This window comes from Periplaneta americana, chromosome 4, assembly GCF_040183065.1.
Source record: "Periplaneta americana isolate PAMFEO1 chromosome 4, P.americana_PAMFEO1_priV1, whole genome shotgun sequence".
Classification (NCBI taxonomy): Eukaryota; Metazoa; Arthropoda; class Insecta; order Blattodea; family Blattidae; genus Periplaneta; species Periplaneta americana.
In genome coordinates, this window is record NC_091120.1 from 25,325,708 (window position 1) to 25,338,213 (window position 12,506).

General features: G+C 35.1%; 1 protein-coding gene across 4 annotated transcripts in view; it reads left to right on the plus strand.

Annotated features, from left to right (window-relative positions):
* LOC138697623 (uncharacterized) overlaps positions 1-3,371 on the plus strand; it is a 55,572-nt gene extending 52,201 nt beyond the window's left edge. For all 4 annotated transcript variants that reach the window (XM_069823026.1, XM_069823028.1, XM_069823029.1 and 1 more), the window contains one exon: positions 2,879-3,371. In XM_069823026.1, the coding sequence (XP_069679127.1) occupies positions 2,879-3,104 (226 nt within the window). In that variant the 3' untranslated portion in view covers positions 3,105-3,371. The remainder of the gene's footprint in view (positions 1-2,878) is intronic.
* Positions 3,372-12,506: the final 9,135 nt, after the last annotated feature.

Consider the following 12,506-nt stretch of genomic DNA (forward strand, 5'->3'; position numbering starts at 1 on the left):
TTGGCATTATTTTTACTATAAAGCTTTTAAAAACGCCTATATACTTAATTGATAACCAACAGTATATTCACGTAATCAATGTTGGCAACCCTCCTGTTTGAAACTACACTACGGAAAATTAAAAAAATGAATTATATCGTCAGTAAATATGCTCAGACTGTGTTGTGCATTTAATAACTGTTATAAATCATGTATTTTCATCACATCTAACATTAAAATACATCCAAACAATAAAAGTATCATTGGCACATTTGGATGGCAACACTGGTCGCAACCGCAGCAAAAGTTTCAACAAAACCGATATCAAAAATGCTGCGGCAGCAACTCTGAGAACTCTGTTCACACGTCGCTACTTCTAAGCTGTGCACAGTATGAAAAAGTAGCGAGCAGCAGGTTCGGCAGCCGCTACTTTTCGGGTTGCACTGTTGTTCACACATCGCAGTACGAGAGTTGTGCAGTTTTTTGTACTCCATCACTGCAAAAGTAGCGACGTGTGACTGTACCTTAAGGAGACCATAAATGCGACAGCTAATTCTGAAAGAGGACTTCGAAGACTCTTTTGAAAAGAGGAAGGAATGCTGGAATAATAAATATGCGAGTTCCCATAGGGAACACTTTAAAGAGAACTAAGGCATTATTGTCCTGGATAGGCTATTTTACTTAATATTAAATGGATGGACTTTCTATGTCTCCTACTTCTAATCTTCATTCCATACAAGAAGATTCTGCATGTCAACAAATGCACGAGTCTGGAACCCTTCCTATTGCATATTGCTGTTTTAATATCCCTGGCATATTTTTTTTTAATATCCTTGTGTTCGGTGTTATTTGTCTGTCTTAGTTGATGTAGTTTCAAATGATATTTGTTTTGGAGGAACTTTTCAGTACTATTTGAAATCATTATATTCGTTCGTTTATCCTCATGTCACTAAACATCAAGCTCAGAAATACAGTATATCAGTATTTTGTTTCGCAAATTAATTACAGATGGAGCAATAATTTTTGCAAAATTTAAAAAGGGTGTAGTTATATTCTAACTTGTTAAATTACTCTTAAGAAATATGTTTGTGATTGTAGTATTAATAGTATTTCCATGTTAGAGAATCGGGTGGAAATAAATAACACAAAATGGTGATTTTATAGAAATTCTTGTTAGATTATTCCATTATGTAAACAGTTTTGTTTAATATTATAATAATCACATTCTTAATAATTCGAATTTTAATTGTTTAATTATTTGATTTCTGTTGAAGTACTGAAACTGCGGTAATACTTTTTTGTAGTTCGTTAAATAAGTATTAATTCCTGTTTTCTCTTTTCTTTTCTTTTTTTTTTTTTTCCTTTTTCTTTCCAGAAAAAAGTTGAGTGGTTTTGCAAGCATCTGAGAAACGAATTGGACGTGAACCATTCACTATAAATTTCGTTAAAAAATCTAAGTTCACACTTAAAGTGAGTTTGTAAGAATAACAACAAACGAGCAACAAAGAGATGGATTAGGGAACAAATGACAGTCCTTTAGGTGTTGTTGTTGTTTTCTAAAGCCAGGCATTTGACAATAAAGTCATTTGACCTCTTGCACTCACTACTACTACTACTACTACTACTGCTGCTGCTGCTGCTACTACTACTACTACCACCACTACTGCTGCTGCTGCTGCTGCTACTTCTACTACTACTACTACTACCACTACTGCTCTGCTGCTGCTGCTACTACTACTACTACTATCACTGCTACTACTACTGCTGCTGCTACTACTACTGCTACTACTATTGCTGCTGCTGCTACTTCTACTACTACTACCACTACTGCTGCTACTTCTACTACTACTACCACTACTGCTGCTCTGCTGCTGCTACTACTATCACTGCTGCTACTACTACTACTACCACTACTGCTGCTACTACTACTACCACTACTACTACCACTACTGCTGCTACTACTACTACCACTACCACTGCTGCTACTACTACTACTACTACTACTACTACTACTACCACTGCTGCTGCTACTACTACTATCACTGCTACTACTACTACTACTACTACCACTACTGCTACTACTACTACTACTACTACCACTACTGCTGCTACCACCACTACTACTACCACCACTACTGCTGCTGCTACTACTACCACTGCTGCTGCTGCTACTACTAATGCTATCACTACTGCTACTACTACTACCACTGCTGCTACTACTACTACTACTACCACCACCACCACCACCACTGCTACTACTACTACTACCACCACTACTACTACTACTACCACTACCACTACTGCTACTACTACTAGCACTGCTGCTGCTACTGCTGCTACTACTACTACTACTACTACTACCACCACTAGTGCTGCTACTATCACTACTACTACTACTACTACTACTACTACCACCACCACCACCACTACTACTACTACTACTACTACCACTACTGCTACTACTACTACCACCACTACTGCTACTACTACTACTACTACTACTACCACCACAGCAGCCACAGCTTCTGCTATTGCTTAATTTAGTGTTTAGCTTCAGAACTATATCCCTTACTATAATTGTGTGCGTGTTTTAATGGTAATTGAATTAAATTGAAAAATTCAAAAAAATTACGCAAAGAAAGCAAATTTGTAAAAAATGGTATATTCTCAGTAACACAGTAGCAACCCTGGTTTAGTTTCAGTTTCTTTCAGACAAATATTCCTTTCGACAATATTGGCAGTCCTCTGTTGAAAACTTAATTTTCTTAGTTACAACTCCCATACATACACTACTCGAGGACCAAGTCTTCTTAACATCACACTGCTTTCTCTTACTTCAGGCACATCTGATTAAGATTGATATACTAAGGATTGCTTTGTTGCATGGTTGTTCTTTCAGAGTTGACTACGTTACTTGGAATGGACCAAATGCCGATTTGCTTGGCACAGGAGTAAGATCAACATTGGCCAAAGGACCAGATAGGTCACTGCTCCAAGGAGAAAGATCATACATTCCAAAGGGTCCCAACAGTGATTTAAGAAAAGGGCCAATGAGAGGTTTGGCAAAAGGAAGTATCTACTCTCAACTGAGTGCAAATTCATCTAATGAATCTCGTGGAAAATAGCATCGTGTGTGTTGTCTTATGTAAGAATATTTTTAGATATCACTCGCAGATTAAAAATCTTCTTCTAGAAATAAATGCCATTACTCGAAATAAAGTGTGAAGCTTTTTATACATAGGTATAGTGTCTGTAATAATAATGTAATATTTATCAGTATTTTGTTCATCATGATCTCTTCCTTCTTGTCATGTAACATTGTGAAGTAAATGTAGTTTTGTTCAGTATATGAACTTCTAAGTAAGAAAATAAAATTAAAAGTTACGGATTTACCCTCATGTATAATTATATCCTTTAGATACTTACAGGCTATTCCATCTCAAATCGACCGAAATATAGAGAAAATTTACCTTGCAATTTTTAAATACAATTAAACTTTTTCTGTCCGTAGACAACTGTGATATAATGCATTGTGCAAAGTTTGAGGCATCAGAACTTAATAGTGTTTAAATTAATAATATTTAAATTTATCGTATTTTAATAAAATTAGCAATTTTAAACTGTTGTAGCTCCGAAACCCTTTCACCCAATGATCAAAATCATTATTTATTTTGATGCTGAGAAGTTGAAGTTTATATTGACATGTAAACAGTTACTCTTACTTTTTATGGAAATGGAGAAATTTAGATTTTTCTTCATTAAGGCGCCTTTGGTCACGAAAAAATATTTTTAAAATATATGGTTAGATTCCGCATTGAAAGTACAAATAAACACATATTTTTTACTGGTGGGACGTTGATGAGAAAGTATTGAAAATATCAAATAAAGAAAATAAGTAGTACGTCCGTGAACTAACCAGCTGACTGTGAGGTGGGAGATAGCCGAGGGAAGCAAGGCCACCAGACATAAACACGTGATGTGTCGTCTAGCAGTCATGGCTGTGCTAGCTTTATCACAGGTTTTCATAAACACAGGAGTAAAATGACGCCCAACACTCGCTTATCTTCAGCTCTCGGCCAGTGCTTGTGGTACTGCGCCGTTCAAGTCTAGGCGTGTGAAAATAATCTATTTAATACCCTCGAAACTTATTGCCGAGCCACTAAGCAAACAATGCCGAATCCCTCTTAATAATGCAAGGTTTTTTCTCGATATTTTTTTACATTTTTACAAATGGGCAAAAAGCCTAAAAGGTGGTACTGCGCCGTTCAAGTCTAGGCGTGTGAAAATAATCTATTTAATACCCTCGAAACTTATTGCCGAGCCACTAAGCAAACAATGCCGAATCCCTCTTAATAATGCAAGGTTTTTTCTCGATATTTTTTTACATTTTTACAAATGGGCAAAAAGCCTAAAAGTAAGTAAAATCAGATTATCTGTCTCTCTGTGTACAATAAAAATAAGGATTACTTCTTAACATAACCTACCAAATGTCAGCTTCAAAATAAGCTCTCGTTCAATGTTCTGCAGTAAATGGTTCCAGAGTTCTGAGCGCTGAAAGAGGCTTGTTTTTATAAAATACGCTAAATTTGTCGCTCAATAATACGAAAACCGTTTGACTTTCGATAGTATATTTTTGAAAATGCACTCCCCTCAGTACGTTGTATAAGTAGGGAAAAAATTAGAGTATAAAAAAAATGCAAGATTTTTTACTGATCGATTTCATATGGAATAGCCCTTACTATATTATACAGAAGCTGTTTTATTTGTTATTTATAAATAAGCATTTATTTATTTATTTCTCTCTCCATTTATTTATGATAAGATCATTCTCAATAAAGAGAGATATTTAAAATCAGTTATTTGTAAAACAATGACTATTGCATATTATTAAAGTAAGTTTCCTGTTCATTTCTTGAAGCTGATATTGCAGATGGGAAAATTTTAGTAAAGTTGTCAGGCAGGCTTTGAAATGTACATATTTAATACACATAATATGCTACGTATTTTCCTATTACTGGTTTGGATAAGTTTTCTGCATTTTGTATGCTGTGACCAGTGGTGGATCCTGATAGGTGTCATCTTGGGGTCTTTTTAAGATAGGTTCATAAACCCTTATACACACATAAATAATGTCGGATTATCTTTTTTTAACATTTGGAAGACTTGTAACAATATATATTAATATATTGTAACAGTAACACTGTGTCCACCATGAGACCAGGCTAAAGTGACCAAATTGTTGCTGTTTTCTAATGCCAGGCGTGTGACAAAGTCATTTGACCTCTTCCACTCCAATATTTTTGAAAGATATTGTCATGGTCAGCCACTGAAGCACAGATCTTGAGGTGTTCCGAATCCATTTCTTGGTTTGAGTTGCACAATGGGCAGTTAGGGGACTGATATATTCCAATTCTATGCAGGTTATCTGGCCAAACAGTCATGGCTTGTTGCCAATCTAAATGCAGCTACAGACGATTTTCGTGGTAAATCGGGAATTAACTGTGGATTATGATGCAGAGAATTCCATTTTTTCCCTTGAGATTGTATTATCAAATTTTGTTTGTTGAAGTCTACGTATGTAGATTTAATAAATCTTTTCACAGAGTAATACCACAGTCTACTATATACAGTCGCGAAGCTCAATATGTAGTAAAAATGCAAACATGGGCAGTTGCCCACCACTAGGATCGCTACTATCGCCTCATCATCGCAGATCTCTCTCCTAGCAGACGACAAAATATGTTACACTTTCGTTGTCGTGTTCTTTTGGAAAAATTAACACCTTCCTTCCATTATTGAAATATTAAATGCATAAAGTTAATTTATTATTTTAATGAAGTATATTAAATTCCACCATAAACTCGAATATACCTGCAAGAAATAAGTTAATATAATTTTTGTTTGTGCAAAACGAACTGAAATTTACTATAATAGCTTCACTCATTCAAGATTATAGCGATAATTAACTATGAAACCAATAAATATTAATTTCCATTTCCCTTTACAACAATAATAATGGAAATATGAATTAATGGAGTAAGTTACGTGTACCGGTACTTGTAGTGTAGGCTTACGTAGTTAACAAAGTGGGATGAGGTTAAGCAATAATAATCACACCAGAATAGGAAATAAAACGTGATCAATAAATTTTATTGTAACAGACTTTTTCTACGTCTCTAGTAAAGCAACAAATAAAAATATCATCAAAATTAACAGCTATAATTAAAAACATGTCCTTTGAAAAAAAAAAGTAGGCCTAAGCAATAATAATCCCACCAGAATTGAAAATAAAACGTGATCAATAAATTTCATTAAAACAAACTTAATTTTTCTACGTCTTTAGTAAAATAACACATAAAAATAATAACAAAATTAATAGCTACAATTAAAAATATATCCTCTGAAAAAAAAAAAAGTAGACCTAACCTTTATTTCTCTGGAAATTTAGCAGCCCAAGTGACAGAACTTTAACCAATATCTAATGTCCTTTCGGTTAGACTGAAACATTTCATTGTGAAATTTAAGGATATAATGTATTCTAACAGTCACAAAGAACTATAAAAAGTAAGAGTTTTGTTTCTGCACAGCATTCTTGTGGAAACCCAGGAACCTTTCCGAATCTTTCGGAAATCGGAAAAAGGATAACTCTGGCCTCTTTCTCTTACTGTTGCTACAATTTATAGCACTACAAACGTCTCCTTCTTGTCCCATATTATTATTCAAATTATTATATTTTAGCCATTAACATTTTCATTACAACCAATAACGAACATTTCACAAGCATCAATGTGAAATACGCAACGAGCTAGCACTCGATAGAAATACGACACAGTCCAAAGTCGACCATGGGCAGTCTATTGTTTCTAGTTGCTAACCGTTGGAGCGCTTTATCACGAGATTTGCAAAAAAACACCTCAAGCTTCGCGACTGTATATAGTACACTGTGGTAATACGTAGATTTAGTAACAGGTCTGTAAGTAGCAATGCTGCTCTTCTTTGCTAAAGCATCCGCATTCTCGTTTCCCAGGATTCCACAATGGGATGGTATCCATTGGAATACAATTGTTTTATTGAGTGATATTAATTGAGAGAGCATTTTTGTCTCCCAAAGCTTACGATAACATTTTTTAAAATACGCTGGTATTCATTTCAGGAAATTATAAAATTGTAGACAGCTCTGGGTGAAATACATATTGGTCAACAGTATCTCTTTCTTTTTAAGATTTACTTGTTGAGTGAAAGCATCTTTTTTCTGCAGGAGCTCTGGTCCCAGAGACAGAATTTACTGCACAATATTCATCATGGTTTGTTGCCTTATTTTCATAGCTTTCAAATACAGAAGCTGTAATGTGCAATGCAATCCAGCATAGTACTGATTGTAAATGATTCTCGCTTTGGTTGGCCATCATGTAGGGCTAAGATTCTTAGATAAATAAATATTTTATTTTCACTGTAATGTTGTTTTGTCAACTGTCCGAAGACAGGTCTGAACCTCACAAGTGATACCAAGAAGGCACTACTAATGAGGCAACTAGGCCAGGAGATAATGTAGGGTGGTCAGTCCTTTCCTCCTCCATTGCATACCGCCCGTGTCTCACGTCCTGAACCGAGAGCTCCCTAGTGCTTGTAACCACGCCTCTTAGGTCTGCTCGGATCGGCACGTCAGCTGCAGCGTGGCGGCACGGCAGCATATTACATGTTCTGAAAACATTATCCTATGCCAATACAGGGGTTTTTACTGTTTATAATACTGGATACTGTAATCGTGGTTACCACTATCGCTATTATCTCTGATGGCGATTTCCTAAAATGTATGTACACACTAGGCCATTCTTCGTTGAGTCTGGACAACTACTGAATTACCATAGAGCAGCATTTCTCAAAGTATGTTCCGGGGTTCCGTGAGCCCTATGTGATTTTAAATTTTAATTAATACTTTTTTACTTGGTTATTTAACGACATTGTATCAACTACTAGGTTATTTTGCACCGATGGGATTGATGATAGCGAAATAGTATTTGGCGAGACAAGGTCTGGGATTCGCCAAAGATTACCTGACATTCGCCTTACGGTTGGGGAAAACCTCGGGGGGGGGGAAAAAATCCAACCAGATAATCAACCTAAGCGGAAATCGAACCCGCGCTCGAGCACAACTCGGGATCGATAGGCAAGTGCCTTAGCCGACTGGGCTGCTCCGGTGGCTATTTTATATATAATGGATACTATAAAAATATATAAATGTTACGAAAATATGAATCAATAATAACATGAAACCACCGATAATAATAATAATAATAATAATAATAATCCAAGAATATGCGTAATAATAATATGTTTAATGAACATCTAAACCGGAAAATATTCATAATACTTATCACTTTCATCACTGAATTCTCTGCGTGTGTGTTCACTAAAACAAAATATGGAAAAGACAAAATGCAGGAGTACAGTAGAAATGAGACTACAACTTTCCGCCATAAAACTAGATTGCAGGCTTAAAAAGCAAATACATTCGTCCCATTGAACAGAATTATTGAGATACTAGCTTTCACTTTTCTGTTAATTATTAAATACTAATAAAATATTACAAGGATTCTCGAGTAGAGACTGTAGTGTACCACTGGTATTAGTGTTTAGTTAGAGGAATTGATGAGGACATAATCTGTTTTGTGACGGGATATCCTATACATTTGCTTGTCCATGGCTGATCTTGCTCCATAGCTGACGAAAGGAATCCTGAAAAGGCCGATGTGTTGAACGTAGGGTAGTAGGCACATGCGGTACCCAGCACCTCCTACTCCCCCCCTCTGCGTCTCGCCCCGCAAAGAAACAGCTCAGGAAGTGAGGCACAGGCAGTACATGGCCAACTGACTATGAATAGAAACTCATAATTGTGTTTTAAGTTTTGGACAAGGTCACTTGAGCATATATTTTAAATTTTATTTCACACTCTTTGAATCTACATTACACCACACGAACACACCCTCACAGGAAACAAAACAAGAGGCGCCAAGACCAACAACGACTAGTTCTGAGGATGACCCATAAAAGGTCGAAACATGTAAACAAGGTACGTTAGAATTTAACACAAGAAAGTCTTATCATACATATTCCGAAGTGATACAGTGTTAAAAGTTGTGTAATCAAAATGTATAAAAACATATTTTGAATTTTTTTTTTATGTAAATTCATGGCTACTTGCATATTTTTTATATTCACATAAAATAATTGAGACATAATGAAATATTTTTCCTTTCTTTGTCGCATATTTTCCCGCTTTTTAGCACACAAAAAATAAATATTTTCTCGATATTTAGCACCTAAAAATCCGAGCTCTAGTTGATGGCCCTTGAGATCCACATGAGTCCTACTTGTAGTACCAGCATCATTCTCTAATAATTTAATGATGATAGGATATGCTCTTTGTTGGTGCTGGGCGCTTTTCTCTGCCAATGTTAATGAGGTTGAATATATCCGTGGTTAGCGCTGGATGTTCTTTCAATGTTAAGTTGGTCGAATATGTTGTTTTCTAATGCCAAGCATTTGACAATAAAGTCATTTGACCTCTTGCACTCCAATATTTTTCAAAGATATTATCATGGCCAGCCACTGAAGCACAGATTTTGAGGAGGGTCGAATATGTAAGTTACTTGGTTACTGAATGTTTTTCTCTGCCGATGTTATGGAGGGAATTGATGATTGGTGATGGAATTTTTCCTGCAGATGTTAAGGCTGTTGAATATGCTCTTAATTGGTGTTAGTCGATACATACATACTTTTTTTTTTTGAGGCTGTTGAATGGTGCAGATTTTTTATTTTCCCTGGAAGGGTGGCCTTTCTGCTTGAAATTAATGGTCATTTCTTCTACTGGTTTGCTCAGGAGACGTAATCTTTTCCGAGAGTTTTGCAAATTCTATCGTCGTCTTTTCTGGAACTTTGTTTCAATTTTTTTTTATTGCATCTTTAATTTCATCGAGTTCTCCCCCACCCCTTTTTTTTTTTGCAACTAATCAATTTTCACAAGCTCCATCCATGTGACAGCCGGTATACCCAATGTTCCCCTTCTATCGAAATGAATTAGCGAACTTTTATTTTCCCGTGGTACCACTGCCCGCGTTGCATGCATCTCGAATCCTATTATATAATATCGCAAGACAGCCTGATCTATACAATTTAGTCCTTATGACAAGCATTCCATCTGTTTCTTGGAAGTTTATCAGTTGTCAGTATTATATCTCGTACTGTCAAAACCAACTGTTAGTATTTTATAGTGCGGAAGTTTAAAATAGGGTTCCCAGGCATATTAGAAAAAATACGAGACACTTATCAGTTGTCACTGAGTAAGTTTAGTATGCGCACTCATCAAATATGCCAACCTTTCAAAGTGTGTGTGTATAGTAAAGTTTACTATACAAACACTTTACTAATTAAGGATAAGTAAACAAATAGTAAACAGAATTCTTAGGGAGCATATTTGCATTAAGTTAAAGCTTCTTTATATAAGTTATCTTCAAATTGCTTTTATTAAGGGGTTAGGTACAGCTTACAGCAGTAGCCTAAAATTTTTGGAAATATTCAACATTCTTGTATCTTGTACAATAATGAAAATTGGTATATGTAAAACATTATCCTTCTGCTGTATGAAAAAAATATATTTACGATTTAAAAAACAATATTTATATATTTTTTTCAAAATTCAAAATGGTGGCAGTTCACTGTGCAGTGATGAAGCTTTTCCCTCTTAACTCATAAACTGGTTAACTTTTTCATGTTCCCTCTAAGTATTTTATTGCTGAAACTCATATTTACAATATCTCGCTCTTTCAACTACACTTCCTTAATATTTTTTTTATTTTATTTTGTGTTAGAAGAAAATACTGTTATTTGACAATTTTTTAAAATGAATTTATTTTTTATCAGACAATCTATCAAATGTAGAGAAGTGATCTTGCAACATATTGTAGATATGATATGCATAAATACCCACAAAAAATTTCATCACAGAATGTTGGATAGTTTTTTTAGTTACTAGGGAAACGCTTCATCGCTGCACAGTGAACTGCCACCATTTTGAATTTTGAAAAAAAAAAAAAATATATATATATATATATATATATATAAGTTTTTTGAATCGTAAAAATATCTTTTCCATATTGCAGAAGGACAATGTTTTACACGTAAGAATTTTCATTATTGTACAAGATAGTGTAATGAAGGAAAAAATGTTGAATATTTCCAAAATTACTGCTGTAAGCTGTACCTAACCCCTTAAGTTGTACAGAAATAGCTACAAAATACTCTACTCACGTGACAATATTCTTATAAATCAATCCGCCTTGGCGGCCTTGCAATATTTCTCTGAAGAATGAATTTCACTTAACAATAGTTTATTTTGAAGAATCATGTCATGAAAAGCAACACAGTCCTCACTAAAGAATGATTTTACAACAAGCATTTATTTTACTTTCTTGCAGACAGTTTATTTTCCTCATCAATCCATAGAGCGTTCATGTGAGAAATAGTAATATGCGTTACAAGAGCGGTTTGTTGAAGTTTTCATGTTCGAGGAAAAGTTTGAAAAAGCGAAACGTAGTTGAGCTTTTTTAATTTCCGACAATTGAAAGAAAACATACCGCTCGTGTATCGTACATTATTTTGTGCGAAGATCGTTTATTACATACCTGAAAGAGGAATTTCTAATTAGTTGCAATGAAATCTCCATCTTGGTTTCTGTTCAATGACGGCAAATTTGCAAAACAAAAATATCTATCTTCAACATTGTTGCTTTAAAATGTTTTCTGTGTTTACTATACTCCAGCAGGCCGTGATATACGTCTGTCTTCCCCCCCCCCCCCCCAGTCTATGGAATCTTGTTGATTTTTTCACGGCTTCCTTAATGTTACTTGCATCACGAGTGCAGTAACTTTAGTGGAGTTGTAGAGTTTACTTAATTTTTGCAAATATTTAAAAACAATAATTAACAGTGTAATTTAGGTGAAATTGCAGTGGTAAGTTTCCAATTTATAATTATTACTACCGGTATATTGAACGTCTCTAAAAATAATATGTTAAAAGCCTAAAGCAGTAAAATCAATATGTCACTTAAGCGGTAAGAAGAGGGATATTGTTATGTGTGTTAGGTTGGGAATACTGAATGTGGAATTTGAGACTTTCCGCGGATTGGTTTTGTGCGGAAACTAAGCAAATACGCACGATCTCGCACAAATAATTTTTCCACACACTTGTGCATTTGTTCCATGAATACACATAATGAACTCCACTAACCTCTTCAAATGTGAGAGTTCTCCTTCAGTACTTTTAAAAAGATCCACCCAGACTTCATCTAGACGTTTGGTGTTGCAGTCACCTGCAGTGATGAAGTGCGATGTTTGTAATTTTGTAATATGGAATAGACAATGTAACTTTTCCGTTTTTTTTTCTCAATTTAGAACTCTAAAATATGGGACGGAAAGCTGGAACAACGGGACGCATTAACGGAAAACGGGACGATCCCGTATTTTATGAGA